The sequence below is a fragment of the Ascaphus truei genome, chromosome 2, assembly GCF_040206685.1.
Source record: "Ascaphus truei isolate aAscTru1 chromosome 2, aAscTru1.hap1, whole genome shotgun sequence".
Classification (NCBI taxonomy): domain Eukaryota; kingdom Metazoa; phylum Chordata; class Amphibia; order Anura; family Ascaphidae; genus Ascaphus; species Ascaphus truei.
This window is the reverse complement of record NC_134484.1, coordinates 53,103,296-53,127,975: the sequence shown is the minus strand read 5'-3', so window position 1 is coordinate 53,127,975 and position 24,680 is coordinate 53,103,296. Positions and strand designations below refer to the sequence as shown.

The window sequence follows — 24,680 nt, the reverse complement described above, 5'->3', positions numbered from 1 at the left end:
AGTTACTGTATGTTTTAAGGACTCCCAACTAGTGCAAAAAACTGCACCATATTTATAGGATACCATGGGATTTTTTATTTTGATAAATATGGTGTAGATATTTTGTTTCTGTTTTGCAACCCGGATACTTTAATACATAGCTACTATAGAGATAGATTTACAAAGCTCAGGAAAATCAGGGATCATAAGATGAACTTACTTAAAAGAATAACAGATGGTATTTTCCCTGAGGTTACCATATAACCTCAAAGCTAATTGTATGCAGAAACAAAGGCCATTGTTCATGTTATTTCCAAGAGTTTAAGGTCACATTACGAGACACATAGAGACAGAGAGAGGGGGGGGGGGGAAGGGATAGAGATACCTGAGAAATATAATATTTTGATCATGCAAAGCATATTTAAATTAATTAATTCTGCATCATTTCCAGGTATTTCAGGTGAGTTCACAGAGATATTTTTCCACATCTTTCTCCTCTCCAGCTTAAATCATATTTTGGGCCCTGGCTGAGAGTAACACAAGGTGTAGCTATGACTTACTTATAACTAACATAACGTTACGTCCCTGTGTTTAGCTTAACAGATTTTAGTGGGTATGCAATGTTAGGGTGCATACCTCTTTTGCGTCTCATTATCACTAACTGTAATTAGACCGTAGTTAAAGCAATGTGCTTTGAGTGCGAAAACAAGACTTAACATTAGATTATGGGCCTTGGAACATATTTATGAACTTAGCTTAACATCATTTTTTATATAACTTAGATTTGTATTGGTTTTTAATGCAGTATAGAAACATAGCAATCATCCATTGTTTCATTTAAGTACCAATGTTAATCTTTTTTAACAAATAATTCAAGGAAAATTAAATTTTAAATCCAACATAAAAGGTGGGGAGAGGGGAGGTGCGGGGGGAGGGAGGAGGGGATGGGAGGGGAAAGGAGGGAGAGGTGGTCAGTTTCTCCATCTGAAGTCATCTTTAAGCAGTCGCATGTCGTGTCTGATCCTGTCTGTTCTCAACACCCTCGCAACCACAGCAGTCTCTGGGTTGTCCTTAGCTCTATTCCTGACACTCCTATCAAACGAGAACGCATCTGAGACTATCAAAGCCAGATTGAGGTTTCTCAACCCCTGGGGATGTCCGTCTGTCTCCGCCATGGCGCCAAGACTTTTAGAAAATTTTCGCCAGTATCATTGACTAAACTTTTCAACTTTTCCATTTGGCACACAAACCAAATTCTGTTCCGAATTTTGGGAATGGATGGAATTTCATTCTGCTTCCATAATGCTGTGATCTCGCACCTCGTCGCTGTTGCAAAATGAGCAACCTGTTTAAGTTCTACTTTGGCTAGACCCAGGAATGGTGTATTCAGAAGGAATAGCCATGGGTCCAGTGGTATTGTGAGGTCAAAAATCCTCTGAAGCCAATCTCTAATCTTTTCCCAAATAAGGGGGATCCGAGGGCAGGACCACAGCATGTGTAACAAATCTGCGGTCTCTCCGCATTGTTTGGGCACAATGGGGAGTATCCTGTTAGAAAATGACATAATTATAGTGGGTTGAGATACCATCTCATAAGAACCTTATATGTGTTCTCTTTTAACATTGTGCACATTGAACTCTTGGCTGCTGCTGTGACGATCTTTTTCCAGTCATCAGTTTCTAAGACCTCTCCCAAATCTGTCCCCCACTGTGTCATGTATCCTAGTTTTTGTATCACCTTAGGGCTAGAACCAGTCACTTCTCTGATCATTTGCGATGTAAGTCCCCAGGTATCAGTCTCTAAAAGACAGAGCTTTTCAAAAGTAGTCAAAGGGGGGTGGGATTATGTTTATTATAAAATGCCCTGATCTGGAGGTATCTAAAGATTTTAAAGTGGGGGATAATTTTTTTCGGATTTAATTTGCTCGAAAGACTTAATGTTATTGTTGCCCTCCAGATCCCAAAGTCTATTTAGACCCTTTTGTTTCCACATTAAAAAATCAGTCCCATTCATGCCTGGAGCAAAATCTGGATTGTCCCAGATAGGGGTCCTCAATGAATTCCTAGTGGTCGAAGCACATTTAAATTTGGCAGCCTTCCAAATTGATAGTGAGTTGGTCATTGAGGAGAGCGGCATTGTCATAGCTTTCCGTGATTAACTTAATTTTAAGTCACTTAACCATGCTTTGTGCATTGGGCCATAATGCTCCAACAGATGTCAATGAGGAACAAAGAAGGGAAGAGACAGGTCTGGGTGTAACTCTGGAACACTGTGGCTATTTACTGAGGACTCATACATTGCTTGATACTTTATGTCCAAGATGCACCAAGCTCCTCCAGTAGGCTATTTAAACTAACAATATCTAAATTAACATTAGGCTAATCATAATGCCTATGCAATAAAGCAAATAACTTAAGTGCTACTGCTTAAATAACATACAGTATGTGTTTTTTTCCGGGATGTTAGGGCTAATGACATGCAAAAGAGGTGTTCCCGCTAACATGGCATATCGGCATATCCACGAAAAGTCATTTAGATTAGCACAGGGATTTAACCTGATGTTATTTAGGTCATAGTTAAAGGTGTCACCTAAAATGTACGCTGCATATCCTATTAGCATATATATCAGGTGTGCTCCTTTTTAAGCACAGATGTCTCTCCATGAGGTGTTTCAAGATGGGTTTGAGGGGATGTATATATTGTACTTGGGACTCTAGTAAACTAGGTCTCTCTTCATCGCATTTGAAGCTAGTGCAAGCTGGGGCTTAATTAACATAACGGTAATCCGATGCTAAGGAGTGAAACAATGGCCATTGTATTTGCATATCATTAGCTTAGAGGATACCCATTAAACTCAGGGGAAATAATGTCCGTTACCTTTTTTGGTAACCTCCGATTATGTGCCCTGACTTAATGGTGCTTAGTGCATCAGGCCTTTGGGCCTTATTCATAAAGTTGTGATTCTTCTGATCACAGCGAGATTGTGGGAAAACTGGCACTCAAGCCAATGGCAGTTTTCATGTGATCACACAGCATTTAGAAGTAATGCAGCTTAATAATTAAGACCATACAGTATGTTTTGAAAAGCAGGTTATGTGCAGGTTAGGGCTGCATATTATGTACCAATTTGGTGAATAACACTATAGTTTAACAGATCAAAACCAAGTTGGCTATCAAGTCTTTGCCGGCACAGCTTCACAAGTGTCTGAAAAAAAGAGCAATGTCATAGAACCTGAGCTGACAATGTATAACCAAGTCATTGTGTTAGATCATGAGTTCTCCTACATAGCAACTGTGCAATGAAGCCTTTTACTGAATTATTTATATAAAATTGCTGAATGAGGGATTTTTAGGACACACTCTCTAAAACATGCAGGTCGATTTGCTTGATCTACTGCCATGGGGATACTGTAAATATCTGTAGCAAGGTTAAAACTGTTTTGACACGTTTGTGAATCTGTCCATGAATCTCTTATTCGAGTGTTAGTATCTCAAAAATCTTTAACTAACGGCTGAAAAGTAACATTGTGTAGCACAAAATGAAAGAAACACATGTGTGTAGGATGTAGTATGAAGAGGTTCACACACATCTATATCTCTCCAGACAGTACATTTTGCTTCATCTGTTCAAGAAAACAAATACACATTTTTGCTATTTTAATACTGTAAACACACTTTTTTGGAACTTAATACACTGCAGCAAGCACTTGCACATAGCTAAGCACCCAGCAGGAGTTTTTTTTTTTTTTAACACAGATGTAAAGCTGGGAACCTTTCTATCTATCTACAGTATCTATCTATAATCTACAGAATATAAAATAATAAAATGTAAAGCATAATTTTACGTACCTTGTTATGATTTTCAGCTGTAATGACCCAAACACACTGAGCATTACTATCATATTGAAATGGGAAGTTAGGAGATGTGAAGGTTCCACTTGGACCCTGGAGACTAGATCCACAAGTCTTCACTAAAACAAAAATGTAATTGTTACCTTTTTATCAATGAAAATGGGCAAAGCTCATATGAAAACATATATTGACAATACAGTACATGTACTGTATATAATTCTATATTGCTAAATATAGCATGGAATTAGCTACAGTAATCCTGTAAACATATACAAAGGAAGAGTGTTTGGATAATTCATTATAAAAAGAAGTTTATTTTACAATTCATTTGCAGCTTTTTATCAACTTGTGCAGGATTTGTGGGAGAAGTAGCATTAGAAAAAGTGTCACTACAGATGCAGCCACAAATATTAGAACTCTTGCCTTGGAAATTCTGGGGCAGTCTCACAGTAAATGCCTAAACATTGCCTATACATTTCTGTGAGATTCTTAAAGGCCCATCAGATTAATACAGCAGGGTTCCCTGCAGTCCCATTCAGTTTGAATGGAACTGCAAGGACCCCTGCTGTGTTAATCGGATGGGCCATTAAGAATCTCACATAAATGTTGAGGCAATGTTTAGGCATTTACTGTGAGACTGCCCCAGAATCTCCCAGAATTTCCCAGGTACAAGTGTTCTAATACTCATGGCTGCATCTGTATATAACAGGGAGTTAAGAACCTCAGTACAAACTGGAATGAAAATCATAAATATATTAGGCAGAATTCAGACTGTCAACATTCCAACATCGTTTTGCTAGATTATAGGGTCTTGTCCCTTCCATTGTTAATTAGCCCAAGATTGGTGAAGGCTGTTTGCCTAATGCATGTTATTGAAATATAATTAACTATTTTATATCTCACTCATTAATGTTTGTGTGGTCAGAGATAGGATACTATCATTTGGTAATACCTTCATGGCCACTTATCGTACAGTAACAAATAGTGGTTAATCTGTCATTGTTCCTCCCCGGATGCATTATTTATAATAGCCTATTGTTATTCTTTGTAAAATAATCCTAATATTTTATACTCCATTGAACTTCTATTTATTACTTTAGGAGTAAGGTTGTTGGGCCCAAATTAGAAAAGTGTTTAATGATAACTTAAATTCTAAAAGATATGTTATATTACATGATATAGAGCAAGGGTCTGCAAACCTGTCCTCAAGAGCCGCACACAGGCCAGCTTTTATGGATATCACTGTTTCAGCACAAGTGGCTCAATAAGTGCCTCAGTGCTTGACTGGGACACTGATTGAGCCACCTGTGCTGAAACAGGGATATCCATAAAAGCTGGCCTGTGTGTGGTTCTTGAGGACAGGTTTGCAGACCCCTGTAGAATGTCATATTTTAACTTTATTACAATCAAATATAAACCTCTTATAGTTTTTTTTTATATAACTTAAACTTTAATGGGTCAATTTCTCTGAAGAAAATAGGAGTATTAGAATGTTTCGAAAATATCATCTTACTATGTTTATAGAGAGTAGTATAAAAGAGAAGAAAAGGTGAGATAGACAAAATGCGAATATTTAATTCCTGTCCACGGCAGGAATTCATATTTAAAGGCAATATTCTTACAAGGGAGTGCAGGTTTATTTCCTGAAGAGAAAATAAACACCAGGGAACATTTAAAAGGGCAAACGTGGTGCAATTCTGGGGTACAAATAATACAAAAAAGTGTTTCTGGGGGAAATATCCAAAGTATTGTATTGTTTCCAAACAGTGTTATATGTAACCCACATATGAGTAAATTATGGCGAACATCAAAGGAAATGGTCTGTAAAATCCCAGCATTCTTAGCTGTAATACAGGAAGGTTTTGCACTAGTCCCAGGACTGTCTGTAATAGACTCCACTCGTACAGTGTTCCCTCATGGAGGTGTCACCTGCGTCAGACCATGAGTAATTTCACACTTATTATATGCTTCATCAGGGTGACATTTATGGGGTAATTATATCCTTTAAATTCCATCAATAATAAAAAAAAATATTTAGGGTTCAAAACAAATTAGACCAAATGTATTAAAGAGGATATAAAAAAGATCAAAAATGTGGAGTTGTTCTTGTGAGCCCAGGTAAGTGAGCATTGATGCTTGAAATAATATCTGTTGTAAGATCTTCATTCAGCAAAGAAAATATAGATCTTCGAGTAATGGAATGTCAGTGTCTTGCAACAGATATCATTTCACACATCCATGATAACTTACAATTTCTCATAAGAACAACTCCACATATTTCATTTTCTTCCTTAGATCTTCTTTCATGCATTCAGTGTAGTTGGTTTTGCCTTGAATTGCACCATTTTCGTCTTTTGAGATAGTCCCCAAGTGATCATTTCACGCATTCATGCTAATTTACCAGGTCTCGCAAGAACAATGCCACATATCAAGAGACAGGTAAACAAGATTCAGGAACTCGTTAAAGCTGGAAAATGAGACCATTATTATCATGAGATACAGTCACTTTAGAAATATTTAACTGTTGTGTTAACAATTCTGTTATTAATCTTTCTGATGTCTAACTTACTCCACTAAAAAGGACAAAGGTTTGTCACTTGTACCTACTTATCTAATTGATACCATTAAACACAAGGTTTATGCACTTTGTAGGAATGTTTTTAAACTCTGACACATGAAATACTGAGAATCAGTATTCAGCAAATGTCAGCCCTCATTCATTGACAGATGATACATTTGATAAAAGCCTAAGGGCCAAATCTACTTTTGTTCCAAAATGAATCCTCTTATAAATTCTTTTCAATCAATTGTTCTGGACCAAATTGATAAATTATACCAGTCTACATCATCAATTATTCAAAATTACATATTACATTCATTAATCAAAACAGCATTAAATGGTTTCTAATAATCTCCCCTTAAAGAATATTATGTTTATTAATGTGCTGTTTTCTAAACATCCCTTATATCAGGCCTGCCCAACTCGTAAAGTGAGCCGGGCCGAACTGCTCCAAGGGAAAAAAATTTGGGCCGCACGGGTTAAATCATCATCATCATCATCATCATCATCATCATCATCTCTCCTCCAGCACCTCTCCATCATCATCATCATCCTCATCTCCCCCAGAACCCCTCACTATCAACCTTTATGATACTCCCCATCTATCTCTCATACCCCCATCTCTCCCCCTCACCCACACAATACCACCCTCCACATCAAAAACACAATACCCCCTCCACATCCCCCCAGCCCATTCCATGTCAGCAGCCCCCCCCCCAAGTCAGCATCCCATGTCAGCATCCCCCCATGTCCCTCTTCCCTCAATATAACACTCTCTCCCCCTCCCCTAAATCACACCCTCTCCCCCTCCTCTCAATGATACTCTCCCCCTCCCCTCAATATGACACACTCTCCCCCTCCACTCAATATGACACTCTCTCCCCCTCCCCTCAATATGACACTCTCTCGACCTCCCCTCAATATGACACTCTCCCCCTCCCCTCAATATGACACTCTCTCCCCCTCCCCTAAATCACACCCTCTCCCCCTCCTCTCAATATGACACTCTCCTCCTCCCCTCAATATGACACACTCTCCTCCTCCCCTCAATATGAGACTCTCCCCCTCCCCTCAATATGACACACTCTCCCCCTCCCCTCAATATGACACACTCTCCCCCTCCTCAATATGGCACTCTCTCCCCCTCCCCTCAATATGACACTCTTTCTCCCTCCCCTCAATATGACACTCTCTCTCCCTCCCCTCAATATGATACTCTATGATAGGGGGGGGCGGTGGAGGAGGGGGGGCGGTGGATGAATCGCTGCCATTTTTTTAAACTTTTAAAAAAAATGTATTTTTTTTTTTAATTAATTCACTGGCGCCCGGCCCGGAGTCACCGCGGGCCACACAGAGAGGCCAGGCGGGCCGCATGTGGCCCGCGGGCCGTATGTTGTACAGCCCTGCCTTATATTATACAGGATACATAAGAATACATTTCCTCCAGCAATACACCCTATTGTTTCGGCTATACCATAGGTTCTAGTAGTGTATATTATTGATAGAGTCTCTCATGGACTGGTTCATTATTTTAGAGAACACAGATTATACTGAAACTATAATGTAAAGAGTATGGAGTGAGTCAAAAAGTCAGCGCTCAGAACACACATTATATGTATACAGTATGGAACAGACCCATGCAGATTTTTACTGCAGCAAATAAAGGCAAATGGAGAACGATTCGTGGAGAACGATTCCGGATTTTTTTTTGCATTCCAATAATATGGTTTGACTCTTGAACACAACTCCTATTGAGGAGAACAAACACCCTAAGTAATATACCTTGTAGGGTAACCTATGTGGTCACAGTCAATGAACAACATGAATCCAGACAAGGCTAAAGGGTGACAATCATAATCCTCCTGGAGTGAAAGAGCAGTCCTGAATGAAGTAAAGTTTGTGATCTGTATGGGGGTATGGTACTCACGACCTCCTCGATCGCAGCCTCTCCGGAATCAGCGTGCACTCAACTGTTGTACAGAGAATACAGGAAATCCTCCCATGAGGGAGTAATGAAGCGGTGGACAGCAAAAAAATCAAGATGGCAAACTTGATCGCTATGTGAAAAAAACTATTTATTACTCAATAATCATGAGGCAACAGATAAAAAATCAGCAGAGAAACGCTAACTTGCGCTTTGTCAAAGAGTATTGGACATCTGATGGATGATCCAATATATAGTGTGATCACCAGAGCAGGAACTCTATTTCCTGTGCTCACCAATAGATGCTCCCCTAAGGAAGGGGGAACACAAGATGGTACATGGAATCACAAGAGCAGTGTCCCTGGTGGGGAGGCACTATTGCATATGAAAATACAGCTCAACCCCGTTATTGCGCGATCCAATACAATGCGAATTCGCTTATAACGCGGTCTGAGCATGGCTCCCAAATTTTGCCGCCTTACCTGCATCTCAAATCCTCCATTTTGCCACCTTACGCTCTCCTCTTCCTGCTGTCCACGTGCTCATCTCTCTGCCCGTTGCGTGCCATCGTTTTTTTTTTCAAACATTCAATGCTTTATTGACTACCAGACACAGACACATTTTGTAAATTTTGTACAAAACACATGCAGGGATTGAACCCGGGACCTTCTGATACCAATGTCTTGCCTCTTACCTCTACACCATAGGCTTGGTGTGACAAGACATAACCTAAAATTATATTTATCCTCTACAACACAGTGCCACAGGGTACATGTCGATGTTAAATCTTAAGTCTATTTCTAGATGTCTATGACATCACACAGCTTATGTGGTGTAGTGGTAGAACTCTTAACCAACATATGACAAGGGTCCTGGGTTCAATTCCTGTATGAAATGGTATAATTACATTTTTTAATAAATTATTATTTTAATTATATTGTATAATTTATAAATATATAATTATTTATTATTCTTTATTAAGTAATAATTATTTATTAATCAATAATGATGTATTAATAATAATTCTTTATTAATAATTCATTATTAATCATTCTTTATGATTAATTATGTATTATTAATAAGTATGATTATTATTAACAGTTAATTAACTAATTAATAATACATACTAAATACTTAATAATAATTATTAATACTTATTAATAAAACGTATTATTATTTAATAATTATTAATAATTAGTATGTATTAATAATTGTTATTAATAATTAAGTATTAATAATTACTAATTAATACTTAATAATTATTAACACCCAATTAGTAATAATAATTATTAATACTTAATTATTAATAACAAATATTAATACTTACTAATAATTAATAATTATTAAGCATTAATACGTTTTATTATTACTAATTGGGTATTAATAATTATACCCAATTAGTAATAATAATTATTAATACTTAATTATTAATAACAATTATTAATACTTACTAATTATAAATAATTATTAAGTATTAATAAGTTTTATTAATAATTAAGTATTAATTATTATTATTACTAATTGGGTATTAATAATTATTAGGTATTAGTGATACTTATTAATTAGTAAAAATTATTAATTGTTAATGATAATTAATAATCATACTTATTAATCATAATATAATTAATAAAAATAGTATTGTTAATTAATAATTATTAATAGATAATTATTAATAGATAATTATTATTAATACTTAATACATAATTATTAATACATAATTAATACTTAATAAAGAATAATAAAGAATAATAATAATTATATATTATTTATAAATTATACAATATAATTAAAATAATAATTTATTAAAAAAATTAATTATATTATACCATATCATATCATACAGGAATTGAACCCATGACCCTTTTATATGTTGGTTAAGAGTTCTACCACTACACCCCAGTTGTGGACCCCAAGGACCGCGTTATAACGGGGTTCAGCTGTACATGTGAAAACAAGCATATAAATTCAAAATCAGTAAACAAATTCTGGACCCAAGTGTAAACATATAGATAATAACAAATATGATATATTTGGTATTGGTATGTATTAAATATATGAACTAAACCACCATATCACATTGTTGACCTAAATATGTTACAGAATATACAATTTAAAAATATGTTAAATACAAAAATGCTGTAAAATTACTAAAATGATATATAGCAATATAGATTTATCATGGTATATACATTATTAAACCAAGTATTATATACCCGGTAAGCTAAGTGAATGGGGGACTATTATGTATATTGGAAGGAATATATGAATGCATATGTCTAATGACTCTATTACATATATTGAATGTATTAACATATACTACCAAACAATTATGGGTAGATATAGAGCAAAAAGACAACACAGACAAAACAAAGCATACGTCAAAAAAGAGAAAACAGTGATTTTTTAGACATATTGCAATAAATCAGAACAATCAATACAGTTTCCCTGCTGTTTTGATCTGTTGACTCATGATTATCGAGTAATAAATAGTTTTTTCACATAGCGATCCAGTTGGCCATTTTGATTTTTGTTCTGTGCACCTCTTCATTACTAACCCATGGGGGGATTTCTTATATACTGAAACTATGTTAGACATAACGGATTTTGTTTTGAACATTACTTGTTCCAGATGTGAAATGGTATTTATACTTGCACACTAAAGGTTTAGCTACAGCTGCAGTGGCTGTTATTCAAACAAATCACGGTGCCGATTTTGTGTGCTCTGCTCTACTCCATGCAGCATGAACGCGGCCAATCGCCCCAGGCACCCGCGCTCAATTAAAGGTGTTTAAAAAACAGAACTCTAAAATGCCATTTTCTGCACACGCCGCACTCGCGTCTTAAGGTGGTACGGTTGGAAGACATCACGCGTCATGACACCGGTATTCCGATGTACACAACGCATGATTTGTTTGAATAACAGCCGCTGCAGCTGTATGGGCTCACCAGTAGCACCTACCTACAGGATATTTTTTATTTATTTTTAAAAGAAAACTGAAACATTTTTTTTCCATCTGATAACCCTTTCCATAATCACATCAGCATGGCATCACTGCATAGATGATGTCATATTATTCTGCAAAAGTTCAGAGGAGTCTTTATTGATGTATTGTATTGTATGTCTTTATTTATATAGCGCCATCAATGTACATAGCGCTTCACAGTAGTAAATGTACTATATACTATTAACTATATACATATAATAATCAACGATCACATGGCATTATGATTCTCATTCGACTTCTTTTTGGGGATTTTACATATTTATAATCAAGATAACCCTTTGCATACTGCACTGTACACTAAGCCCATGACTTGAAAGATACTATCTGTTGGTATACTTCAAGGCTCAGCTACAGTATGGACACTTTTCTTTAATCTCTCTACAGTATATCCTCTCCCATCAATTAATTTGGCTTTATGTATCACCAGTATGCAGATGATTTTTAAACGTATCTCTCCTTGTGTCGTTGTTTTCTTCTCAGTAGTATCCTCAAACATGTCCTACCGCCACCTAGAACTCAATATTTCTAAGACAGATTCCAGATTTTACCACCAAATGCATGTCATTTTCCACCATTTAAAATGACAGTGAATGTCACAACTATTTACCTTGTCACCTAAGCTTGCTGCCTTGATGTCTCATTTGATTCGACCTTCTGTTCTTGTGCTCACATATACACTCTTGCAATATATTGTTTAAATTTCCTGCACAATGTAGTCAAGATATACTCCACCTTGCCTTACTCTACTGTTTAAATTTATTTTGCATGGCCATGTCCTTTCCCACTTGGACAAGTGTAATATCATACTAACTGGCCTCTTGGCTAATCTCTTGCTCTACCCCTTCGTGCACTATGCTCCCAACAATCAGTATTTACCATTTTTCTTCCTGTGTCTAGTGCTCTTTCTAATCTCAAAGCATTCTCTCTTGCAGAACTATCTATGGAATGTCCATATAAACCCCTATTAACAAGGTTTCCAGTCTCTCTACTGTATCTTCAAGATGCAGCAAAAATCCCACTTATATTCACATGTTGCACTGTTCCCATTTTATTTTATTTGTAACTTATGCATATATCTTACACCAGTAGCTCTTTGATCACAAACACATATGCAATTAGCACTTATTTTATATCCTACTGAATCTGTTCCTCTCCCACTATACCGCTTAGATTGTAAGCTCTTCAGGACAGGTACTCGCTCTCACAGTGTTTCCATTAATGTCTATATTGTGTCTGTATTATATTGTTTGTCATTGTGTATCTCTTTTTGTACAGTGCTGTAAAAGAATAAAGAAATAAAAGTACAAAACATCTATATTTTGACACATCCAGGAAGGTGTCACACGAAGATTAATGCTCAATTCATTAATTACTTTATTGACAAAAATATTAAGAGAGGTCTTCAATTTATATAACTGTTACTGTAGGCATCTAAAGTGTAAATTGGCCAAACCGACATATACTGTATTTAGGTAAAGGATAAGAGGCAAATGACCCTTTTGCGCTCGAGCTTGTGCTTGTTCACGGTGGAATTGAAATGTATAATTGCTTCCAAATAAACAATTAAACATTCATGGTTTCCATGTTGTGGAATCAATTATAGTGTACGTTATTTTTAGGCCTTGGTGACCTACAGTAATCTACTGTACATATTCTTGAATTATTCTTAACTTGGATGTACAGTGTATGAATGAATTGTATTTAATGGGGAAAATCTAAATGTGTAAGGATAAATTAAATTATATTATGGTCATTCAATTATTTTTATGACTTGTGGACTGCAAAATCGCATACATACACCTTCATTTACTTTACATACAGTATTAACATTTTATACTTTGCACTATGTGCTTAACAGTAATATAGTATATTTGATTTTTCTCAAAATACAGTAGTTAAATATATAGAAAATATAGTCATACATAAGCAGAAATACAGTCTGATTTTTTGAACATCTGTTTTGTTAGTCAACATAGCAACAAAACACTTTAGAAGGCCCTGTATTTATTAAATTGTGCGTAGACCAACATTTAACTAGTGAAATAGCCAGGTTCTAAGTGATCCTGGAGATTAATACATCCTCATCTAATTACGTTTCTTACTGATAACAGTCATTTACCAAGTGTAGCTTGCTGGAAACTAAATTATAGAAGCTGTGAGCTCTTTGTGGGTAATGGGCAGATGTTTTGACAAGATTAACAGCAATGTTTTCGGAAATGGAGTATAAAGGCAGAGGTTTGTCCAGAACAAGTCATTTTTCCCCCCAACTACAGGAAGTATAAGTAGGGAGAAATAAGTGTGCTTCTAACATCTCAGATGGAGACCACAGATTCTGGTTAACACTTTGAATTGCATGACAAGGTTCAATCTAATTGAGAAGCCAGCTATAAATGGACAGTACCACCTAGGACCAAGGTAAAATAATAGCAGTGGAACAATCAATAGACTAGACGTAGGTTAAATACATGTGATTGGTATTCTAGTATCCTGTAGTAAGACAGTTGTACTGTAAGTGTTCGTTATTTTTAAATGTATGATGCTTTCATGGTAACCAAATGCTTTGGATGGTTTTTGCAGTGTCTATCTAACCTTTATCTTTAAAATACTGTTTGTTTATCCTAGAATTTACAGATAAACTGGCAAACAATATGTTTTGCACATTGTTTGCCATCAGTAATCAATCAGGCTTTTGGACACAAAAGTCAATAGGTATCTAATAAGCATGAATTTCAGAGGCCCCAGTAAAAGTAAAAATACAAATTTTTCAAAGGATACTAACCAGTAAAACAACATACAACCCATTGATGTTTAAGGGCTATCATGTGACCTTCATCTTTGGGAAGGGGCTTTATAGCAGAAGACTGCTTAGTAAATTGGGCCCTTAGTCAGAAAAAACAGGATATTCAGCGCTCGTGCTGTGTGATGGTGTGGATGATCCCTTTGCAGCATGTACATAAAGCATCTCCCCAGAAACTCTCAAATCTAGGTGAACCCCCCTTAGAAAGGGGGGAAGGCACCCTGAAAAACAAGATAATAAAAAATGCACAAATGCGCACCAGGGATTAGTGGAAGGTAATTTATTAAAAATACACAAAAACTGAGGGGATCCAACCCCACCTCAGAACAGCTGTGCAGCTGGACGGCTAAGTACTACCAAGGAGAACACCTAATGGTGACTAAACCCTAAGCTGCACAGTATACAAATACAGTAAAATTTATATAAAAAACATGAAAGAAAAAAACAAACATGAAAACAACCTATCAACAGATTTTTATAGAAACCGCCATAGGGTTGGGCACTGGCAAGGGGAAACGGACACTCACACTGAGACAGTCAGCAGACTCGCGGTGTCTGCACAGGATCCGGATCTCGGCACCGCGGAGATGGAAAAAAACGCTGCTGTCTCCTGCAGGCTCCGTCTCAGCTTACCAGCATACACGCGCAGGATGACCTGTCGTGACCTCTACGCGTTTCGTACCAAGTAATTCGTCAGGAGGTCTGATAGGTTGTTTTCATGTTTGTTTTTTTCTTTCATATTTTTTATATAAATTTTACTGTATTTGTATACTTAGCCGTTCTGAGGTGGGGTTGGATCCCCTCAGTTTTTGTGTATTTTTAATAAATTACCTTCCACTAATCCCTGGTGCGCATTTGTGCATTTTTTATTATCTGGGCCCTTAGTCACTCCATGAAAGCCAGTTGCATTGTTATGATGTTTTATTTTGCTTGCTATTGTAGCACCCTTTCCTGTGACTATGGGAACTACGTGTGCTGGGTACCTCTCTGGCGTACAGGAGGCCTGATCCTCTGCCACTGGGAGCCTGGGGTGATCGCGTTCTTTGGTACACAGCACCTCTACCTGGGAGGGATCCTGGCGCAGCAGGATAACTCCTCGCAGGAACAATACAGGCGGTAAATAAAGCACACACAGGTGTAACCAACTACTGTATATCAGGCTGTAAAGTCCTCCTTTCTGGTCTTTGGTGTTTTGTTGATTTATGAGTGCTGCCCCAATTCCAGGATCACCAATCCACATAGATTAACTTCCAAATGTAAAGAAACAACATATGAGGCGCAGACATGGAATCAAAATTAAATCACAATTTATTAATATAAAACAAAATATAAGAATCACTTACATAAGTGTTGATAATTAATATGAGGATGCCTGCAACTGGAGTCCTTGTCGGCCTGCTCGCTGGAAAAGTGCTGCTTGCACTCTACTTGTGCCTTTGGTGCCTCTATGTCCTCTGTATGCTGGGCGCTTTTTGGGATCCTTCAAGGTGGTGTGGGCTTGATGATGCACGCAGCGGCTCCTGTTCATCCACAGGGGACGTTTCGATGCTTCCTCTCTGATCCCCACTCTCCTTGGTTCACTCCCCTGCATCTCAGCATCCCCCGGTAAAACGGGAAGTGACATCTATCCCCGAAAATGGGGGTTCCCTTCAGACACTCAGGCTAGTCGAGGCTGGTAGCTTAGTTCCTGCTAACTTTCCTCTCCCTCAGGCGGCAAGCTGCTGCACAGGCTTCACAGGTGCGCCTAGTGTGTTGCTGGAAAACTGTATGTTAGGGCTTGTAATGCTGCTGCCTAACTGATCCAATGCGTTTCCTCAACCTCAATGTGGCTTCGTCAGGTATAGGGTACATAAACTGCTGGCAGGCATTATATGTGAAACACTTGATTCAGTGATTGGTTGATTAGTTACAACAATTGAAGTGAACCAACACTTGAACAAGTGACCACCTGGGGTCACCATAAGCCCTAATAATTGCACTCAAAGTTACACTGTACAGATAGGCACAGGGTAGGAGTGGAAAAATAGTGTAAATAACTAGGACCAAAAAGAGGGTCCACTGACCCTAGACCAAAATGCACAATGGTAAGTTAAAACCAAAAAATAATAAAGTTTTAATAAATCTCATAGTGACAAAAACACATAAAAAACGACATATATAGGGAACATAAACACACAGGATATTAAAATCCTCAGTGAAGGAAACGGCTATATTCTGGGCATGAACTAGTATATATATATACTCTGTTCGTATAGGAATCAATATCCAAGGATAGAGGGTATGTGGTGGACTAATAATTATATATTATATCAACAGTGGACTTTGGTGAGACATAGATTATAATCACCACCAGAAGATAGAACAGCATAAGACACTTATCTAGGTGTCCCCATATACCCAAAACAAATGTTTTAGGGATACAAATGCAACGCAATAGCTAATGTCAGATAGCAAATCAATCGTGGTTTGCCATTTATAAACGCTGCGGCTAAACAGATATACAGCTATACATAGGAGTGTTGCCACCCAAGGTCTGGGTATCACAATTGTATCCAGATTGTATACAATATTGCAGGGGCCAATATTGCTTCTATGTGTGGGGAAATGCACCGGTCTCACTGTGTCTGCCGTTATACTACCTTCCCTTCATATCACCAGACAAACAAGCCGTCTCTCCTGGTATGCGTCATGCGTCTGACGTCACCATACCCCCCCAATTGAAGTGATGAAGGCGCTCAACGCTTGATCCCTTGTATGATTGCAATAAACAGATAAGCAATATAGGACATGAGGGTATGTGAGAAAATTGATGTAAAGTCCCGAAGAGAACCAGAAATCCTTGAAGGGTAAGAACAAGGCTAAAATAAACCTAACCTGAATCAAGCCCTCATTGGGATGGTTCCTGGACTCATTATAAATATTCAGTAATGTATGATACTCACAAAATCCCCTTTGCCAATGTCCTATGAAGGCGTGCAGCCTGGTAGAGAGATGCTGGTCTCAGAAGGCAAATGGAAAAAAGAGAAAAACCAGCGCACCGCCAAAGTGGGTCCCAAGCCAATGTATTATAAAATCTTCTTTATTTAATCCATCTAAAAGTGGAGGTTAACACCCTCCTACGCGTTTCGTGTAAACATACACTTTATCAAGGATAAAGGATAAAGTGTATGTTTACACGAAACGCGTAGGAGGGTGTTAACCTCCACTTTTAGATGGATTAAATCAAGAAGATTTTATAAATCATTGGCTTGAGACCCACTTTGGCGGTGCGCTGGTTTTTCTCTTTTTTTTCTGGTTGATTAGTTAATTGGGTTAATCAAAGCCTAATATGTTTCTAAATGAAGCCTCTTGTGTGTTCAATTGCACCCATTATATTTCAATACAGACATTCTGAGTCATTCTATTGTTCATCACTAGTTACGCATGTCTTTGTATTCATTACGAAACAACCAGGTTTCTTCACCTCTATAAAAACAATTTAGTGTGTTATCATAATACTCATGAACCTATATGCCTGCCAGTTTCTGTCTATCAGTGGTTTTGTTCTTGATTGCATAAGAAGAAAGTGTAACAAATAAACAGATCCAATACTAAAGTGAAACTAGAAACCTTCTTTATAATTGAATCCACTTTCAACTTATATATCTGGATTCTATATGTTGTCTTCTTCTTCTTAACACTTAAGCTCATAATTACCTTTCTCCCAATGGTGGTTTAATGCAAATAGAAGGGTTAAAATGTAATAAAATATTTTTAAATGATTCATATAAATATAGTATTACTGGTTAAAATCCTATATAAATATATCTTAGAACCAATACACACAAATCGGGATATTTGTATAGATCAATGTAAAGTGAACTATGTAGTTTATATACAGTTAGGTCCGGAAATAATTGGACACTGACACAATTTTCATAATTTTGGCTCTGTACGCCACCACAATGGATTTGGAATGAAACAACTGAGATGCAATAGAAGTGCAGACTTTCAGCTGTAATTCAAGGGGTTGAACAAAAATAATAATGAAACGTTTAGGAATTTCAACCATTTTCAAACACAGTCCCCTTATTTCAGAGGCTCAAATGTAATTGGACAAATTAACACAATCATAAATAAAATGTCAATTTTAATACTTTGTCGAGACTCCTTTGCAGGCAATGACTGCTTGAAGTCTGGAATGCATGGACATCACCAAACGCTGGGTTTCCTCCTTTGTGATGCTTTGCCAGGCCTTTACTACAGCTGTCTTCAGTTGTTGTTTGTTTGTGGGTCTTTCTACCTTAAGTTTTGTCTTCAGCAATTGAAATGCATGCTCGATCGGTTTCAGATCAGGAGATTGACTCGGCCATTGCAGAATATTCCACTTCTTTGCCTTAAAAAAACTCCTGGGTTGCTTTCGCAGTATGTTTTGGGTCATTGTCCATCTGTAAAGTGAAGCGCCATCCAATCAACATCGCAGAATTTGGCTGAATCTGAGCAGACAATATATCCCTATACACTTCAGAATTCACCCGGCTGCTTCTGTCTTTTGTCACATCATCAATAAACACTAGTGACCCAGTGCTATTGTAAGCCATGCATGCCCATGCCATCACACCGATGCCACCGTGTTCTACAGATGATGTGGGATGCTTCGGATCATGAGCCGTTCTAAGCCTTCTCCATACTTTTTTCTTCCCATCATTCTGGTACAGGTTGATCTTAGTTTCATCTGCCCAAAGTATGCTGTTCCAGAACTGGGCTGGCTTTTTTAGATATTGTTTGGCAAAGTCTTATCTGGCCTTTCTATTCTTGAGGCTTATGAATGGTTTGTACCTTGTGGTGAACCCTCTGTATTTGCTCTCGTGAAGTCTTCTCATTATGGTAAACATGGAAAATGATATGCCTACCTCCGGGAGAGTGTTCTTCACTTAGCTGGATGTTGTGAAGGGTTTTTTCTTTACCATGGAAAGGATCCTACAATCATCCACCACTGTTGTCTTCTGTGGATGTCCAGGCCTTTTTGTGTTGCAGAGCTCACCAGTGCGTTCTTTTTTTCTCAGAATTTACCAAACTGTTGTTTTGGCCACTCCTAATGTTCCTACTATCCTTCTGATGGATTTTCTTTTTTTTTGCAGCCTAAGGTTGTCCTGTTTCACTTGCATTGAGAGCTCTTTTGACCACATGTTGTGGGTTCACAGCAAAGCTCCAAATGCGAATGCCACACCTGGAATCAACTCCAGACCTTTTACCTGCTTAATTGATGATGAAATAACGAAGGAATAGCCCACACCTGTCCATGAAACAGCTTTTGAGTCAATTGTCCAATTACTTTGGTCCCTTGAAAAAGAGGGGGCTACATATTACAGAGATGTAATTCCTAAACCCTTCCTCTAATTTGGATGTGAATAACCTCACATTAAAGCTGATTGACTGCCCTTTAAGCCCATTTTCATTATTTAACTGTAACTTGAATTTAATTTGGTACACAGCCGAAATAACAAAACTTGTATCAGTGTCCAATTATTTCCGGACCTAACTGTATGTTTCTACTTTTTAACACTCAAGCTCTTTATAACCTTACTCCTAATGCTGGTCTGAAGCAATGGAAGAGTAAATCTTAATACAAGATTTTTTAATTGATTCATATAACTATTTATAATTCTGGTTAAAATCCTGTATAAATATATCTTAAAACCAATACACACAGTTTGGGATATTTGTAGTATATATATAAAAACAATTGCAATATTCATTGGTCCAAAGCTTAGTGTAACTAGATACCGATAAATTAAACAAGGGCTAGTAAGTGGACTAGTAATCATTATTTAGCTACTTGCTCCTACTCACTGAAAAGCTGCTAGATCTATCTCTACGTTCAAGCCACCTGGATGCTGTGTTTGAAGTTTAAAGATTCAGTAGGTCTCTTGTTTCCGCAGGTTTCCTAATCTGTTTCCTCTTCTCATGCACGTGATACCTGTCATGGTCTAAGGCCAGACCAGGTCAAACTGTAGAGGGTTGATCTGTCGAATGGCAGAGTGATCCCACGACACGGTCTACTGGATCCTCTTCATCCACCAGGCGTCCGCCTCTTGAGGGTTCTCCCGCTGGAGTTTGTCCCTGTAATTGTCTTTAGTAAGGTGCCTGTGATCTGGTCCCAGACTACAGGCTCTGTGCACCGCATGGCTTTCATCACTGGTGCAATAAAACTATAAGCTACTGGGAACGCAACCCGATCTATGGGCCTTCCCTGTAGCAGACACAAGCTGAGGTGTGTCGGGCCTAGCTGGGATATATGGGATGTCTCTGGCCTAGTGCAGGGGCCACTGGCACCAAGAACACCTCCTTACCCCTTGCTGTTCCTGCTCTGACTGGCATGGTCCCTGCATTTGCGCCAAACTCCTGTCCTCAGCTCTGTGTGGCTCCGTCAGCCCTATTGGCTGTGTTTCCCCATATGGTAAGCAGCCCCTGGGGCTGCTGTGACTCATATTCCTGTGCAGAGTCATCTTCTAAGATGGCTGCCGCACTCGACTTTACTGCGCATGTGCGATGGTGACGTTGCGCATGCGCGAGGAATCAAGATGGCGATGCCCTGTACAAGCATCTTTAAGGGAGATCCGGCTACCCGATCGCCCATGCAGCCCTTCCCCACCCGGCAGGGAGGTGTGCGTGGAGCTGGGCTACACTGTGTTTGTAAGACTAGAGATATTATTAAGATGACTACTGTATGGTGAAACCTGCCATACATAAATGGCAACACTCAATAAACTAAAGTAATATACTCCTAATGTTTTTGTTAGTCTCCCACATGCCGAATAGATTGTAAACTTTTTGGGGCTGGGACTCCTTTCACCAGATGTATGTATGTCTTTATTTATATAGCGCCATTTATGTACATTATGCTTGATAGCAGGAATACACATGAAATAATATAAAACATAATGGGAATAAGTGCTTCAGACATTAAATTCACATCAGGAAAACGAGTCCCTGCCCCGAAGAGGTTACCATCTAAGTGGTACGTATAAAGAACATACAGAGACAGTAGGAGAGTTCTGGAAAGTGTGTCTGATATGGGGCCAAGGTCAGTGCATGAGATGTAAAGTATCAACTAGGGAGCTACTCATATGCTGTTACACACGTCTTGATATACTTATATTATCTGTAATATTATATTCCCTCCACTGTTATTGTCTTGTTGTAAAAATTGTGAAGTTATGCAAACTTAGTTGATGCTTAAAGATAAAAATGTGTAGCCAAGTCCCCTTGGGCTACTAATTCTCTGGCCCATCTAGCACTGTAAATAGTGGGCAGTGTTGGGAGCAAATCCTGCAGGGCCTGGTTGTATTGTTATATGTGTTACCTAATAAAGTTCAGGAGTAGCCTGGTATTACAAGGGGGCCTATGACTGATAGGAGGCTGGCTTACAAGCCACTGGGAAGGAGGAGGTTTCCCTTTAGAGGTCAGAGCAAGGGTTGTGGGAGTTATTTCTGTGCTGCCATCCCTGCTATGAGGACGCAGCAGTAAGTCTCTCCAGGACAGGAGTGGGCTGAGGCCTTTCCCTGTTGGGGGAAAGGTATGCTGAGGAGCCAGGGGTACTGCCTTCAGGGAATGGAACCTGTAATACCTATGATGTACCCAATAAATCCCAATTATACTCTCTCTGGTGTGATGTCTGGAGTGTGAATACAAAGAAGAGTTGCCCATGAAGTTCATCCTGGCTGCTCCAGGGCCCTCCTGGGCTGGAGGTGCTGTGTTAACCGACAAACCACCCCTGATAGCCTGTCCTGATGTCTCCCTACACCATAGCGGAGATATCAGGCCTTCTGTTCTACCTCACATGTATGCACCAGCACCAGAATACAACGGTAGCTATATGATCTCACTTAGGGTGGGGAAAAGGTGCTACATACATACAACACTTCAACGGTAAATATAAAATTAACCTATTTATCAAGCAGGTGACATGACACAATACATCATTTCAGAGATCAAACTATGTGACCTTGTAACAGGGGTTTATCCCTGTTCTGGAAATGTGCCTCTAATCCAGCAGTGGGTGGTTAACTGCTGGTAGTCAAATAACCAACACCACCTGTCTGATTAGGTTTGTTAGAAAAGCCTGCCCTTGAAACAGGAAGGGAGATTTCCTGAGTCTCACAAATTTTGGGACTGACCATAGGAACAGATGTCTTGAGCCTGCCAGAAGAAACTGCACGCTGCTTGCAAGACACAGGGGAAAGCACTTCTGAACCCGAATGCTGATATAGCCTGAAGAAAAAGGCAGCAACCCAAGAACAGAGAAGACTTTCCCTCCAACTACAAGAAAACAGATAAGACTTTCCTTTATAAGACTTTTTGTATATCTGCACATATCAAGATATATGTTTGGGGCTGGGAGACATGCTAATCTAAAGGGAGTTGTGGACTGCATAGGTTTCACTAGAAATACTCCCAAGTGGCACAGAAGCTTTGTTTGACCCCTTATTTGCATATGTTTGGATGATTTTCTTATGTTAAAGAAACAGGCGCAATAAAAGCCTTATTTAATTTCACCTTAAAAAGTCTCCATTGCATACCTCTGCGCATGTCCTCCTACATATGGTGTCAGAATTGGGACTGAGGTGGCCCTTGAAGTTAAAAGGGCCCCGGAGATTGCCTGTGAATTTTTTTTTGTGCTTTTTGCCTACAAACAGCCTGAGCAACATAAACAAAGGATCTCATGCAGCAGAGACCAGAGTTAATGGGATACACACCCAGGCAGGAAATCTACACTGCACTGAAACACACAAAACCACAGATGGACTCTTTTCCCCGATCCCAAGAGGAGAGAGAGACTGTGCTGAAGCAGGTAAACCTTATTTGCCTATCACAATAAAGTGTAATATGGTCATTGAAATAGGGGTTTTGCCTTCCAGCCGTAGTCAGGGTTCAAGAAGTAAGTTAGCCCTTAAAAGGGATAGACGTTTGTTGTTTTCAAATGTTTCGCTGAAGCAGTGAATACAGATGGTGACCCACGAGCGGTACTGATTCTGCAAGCTAAGGCTGCCACACCTCATAGGACTACCAGCTGTGAATGGAGTATATGCAGAAAAGTGTGAAAATTGATGCAAGACTGTACTGAAGAAGGGGAATTTTCAGTAAACAAGTGCTGAGGGTAAAATTGACCTACTGGGGAAAAAGGAATTGCTGAGCTGTGTAAAAGGTATCCCAAAGCCAATTGCTGAGTGTTGAGTCACCCTGCTGGGAGTGAAAGAAATATTCCACTGCAAAGAATATATTTTTTTTTCTGCAAATAAAGTCTGTCTATGTATCTTGGGAGTAAAACAGGCACCCAAAGTGTGAAGAGTGAATGCCATAATACCCAAAGTTGAGAGTGAAAATTACTGAACTCAAGCAGAAAACCACATTATTTGGCTGAAGCGGAGGGAATGTACCTAGCAAGTAAATGGTGTAAAGCAAACAGAAGTTTTTACTTAGCAACTGCACATCCAGTATACCTAATGAGAGAGAATGCGTGCACAGTACTGCTGATATTGTAAAACTTACCCAAGAAAAAAAAAAGTCTACAGAGATGCCTGTGAGAGCTACGACCTCTACAAGCAAAATATGCCCACCTGTAGGACTACCACAATTGGGGGTTCTAGCAAATACAGTGGCAACAGCTGCAATAGCGCCTCCTGAGGTCAGGAAGAAAATTACACCTGATAGCCAACCAGGTGACCTTCTAAATGTATATAAGTAAACTTACAACAGCCATTGCTGCTTGCAGCCTTTGCTCTTAAGCAGAAATGCTTTTAAGTAGAAATCTTTAAAGTAGTGGAAGTTTAAAAAAGGAAGTTCAAAAAGAAGTGGAAAAAGTGGACACAATCTACTGCTTCTGATTCCTGCACTTGAACTACGCTGGAAAGAAGGTTATCATCCCACACTGCACATCTCAACACATTACTATTGTTGTGATGCCACCTTTACTTTTTATATTTACTGTAACCTCACTTATTTTCAAATTATGCACTTCCTTCCACCAGCCTCATGTCTCTAACTCTATTCATATTTCGCCATCTCTCCTTACTTCACCACTTCTCAGTTCACATGAACTCCTCTCTTACCTGCGCCCTCTGTCACCACACAGTTATGCCGCCTGCACTAAAACACACCCCTACAAATCATCCTCACACATTCTCTTTCTGTCCATGCTTCTCCTCCTTGCTTCTGGGGATATCTCTCCCAATCCTGGTCCCTGCCTTATTTCTACTTGCTCTCGTCCTCGCCTTCCACATGCAACTTCTACTCCTTCTGGTGTCAACCCCTCTAACCTCATACCCATCCCCTGCCACCCTCCCTCCTCTCTCCCTTTCTCCTGTGCACTTTGGAATGCTCGCTCCCTCTCTAACAAGTTCCTCTCTGTGCATGACTTCTTTCTCTCTCACTCCCTGCTTCTCTTTGCTATAACTGAGACCTGGCTCACTCAGTCTGACTCTGCTCTGGAAGCTGCCCTCTCCTACGGTGGCCTTTCCTTCTCCCACACTCCACGCCCTGATGGCAGGGGTGGAGGCATGGGGCTCCTGCTCTCCTCTCTCT

At 38.8% G+C, this 24,680-nt stretch overlaps 1 protein-coding gene and 1 long non-coding RNA gene across 8 annotated transcripts in view; one reads left to right on the top strand and one right to left on the bottom strand.

The window, feature by feature from the left end:
- Nucleotides 1-24,680, bottom strand: part of CSMD3 (CUB and Sushi multiple domains 3) — a 1,548,521-nt gene that overhangs the window by 678,751 nt on the left and 845,090 nt on the right. For all 6 annotated transcript variants that reach the window (XM_075582415.1, XM_075582410.1, XM_075582412.1 and 3 more), the window contains one exon: nucleotides 3,829-3,950. In XM_075582415.1, the coding sequence (XP_075438530.1) occupies nucleotides 3,829-3,950 (122 nt within the window). The remainder of the gene's footprint in view (nucleotides 1-3,828; nucleotides 3,951-24,680) is intronic.
- LOC142478096 (uncharacterized) overlaps nucleotides 1-24,680 on the top strand; it is a 40,255-nt gene that overhangs the window by 5,154 nt on the left and 10,421 nt on the right. Inside the window, exon 2 of one of the 2 annotated variants that reach the window (XR_012793001.1) lies at nucleotides 15,060-15,233. The exons of the other annotated variant lie outside the window; for it this stretch is intronic. This is a non-coding gene — a long non-coding RNA (uncharacterized LOC142478096). The remainder of the gene's footprint in view (nucleotides 1-15,059; nucleotides 15,234-24,680) is intronic. 2 annotated transcript variants of the gene reach the window in all.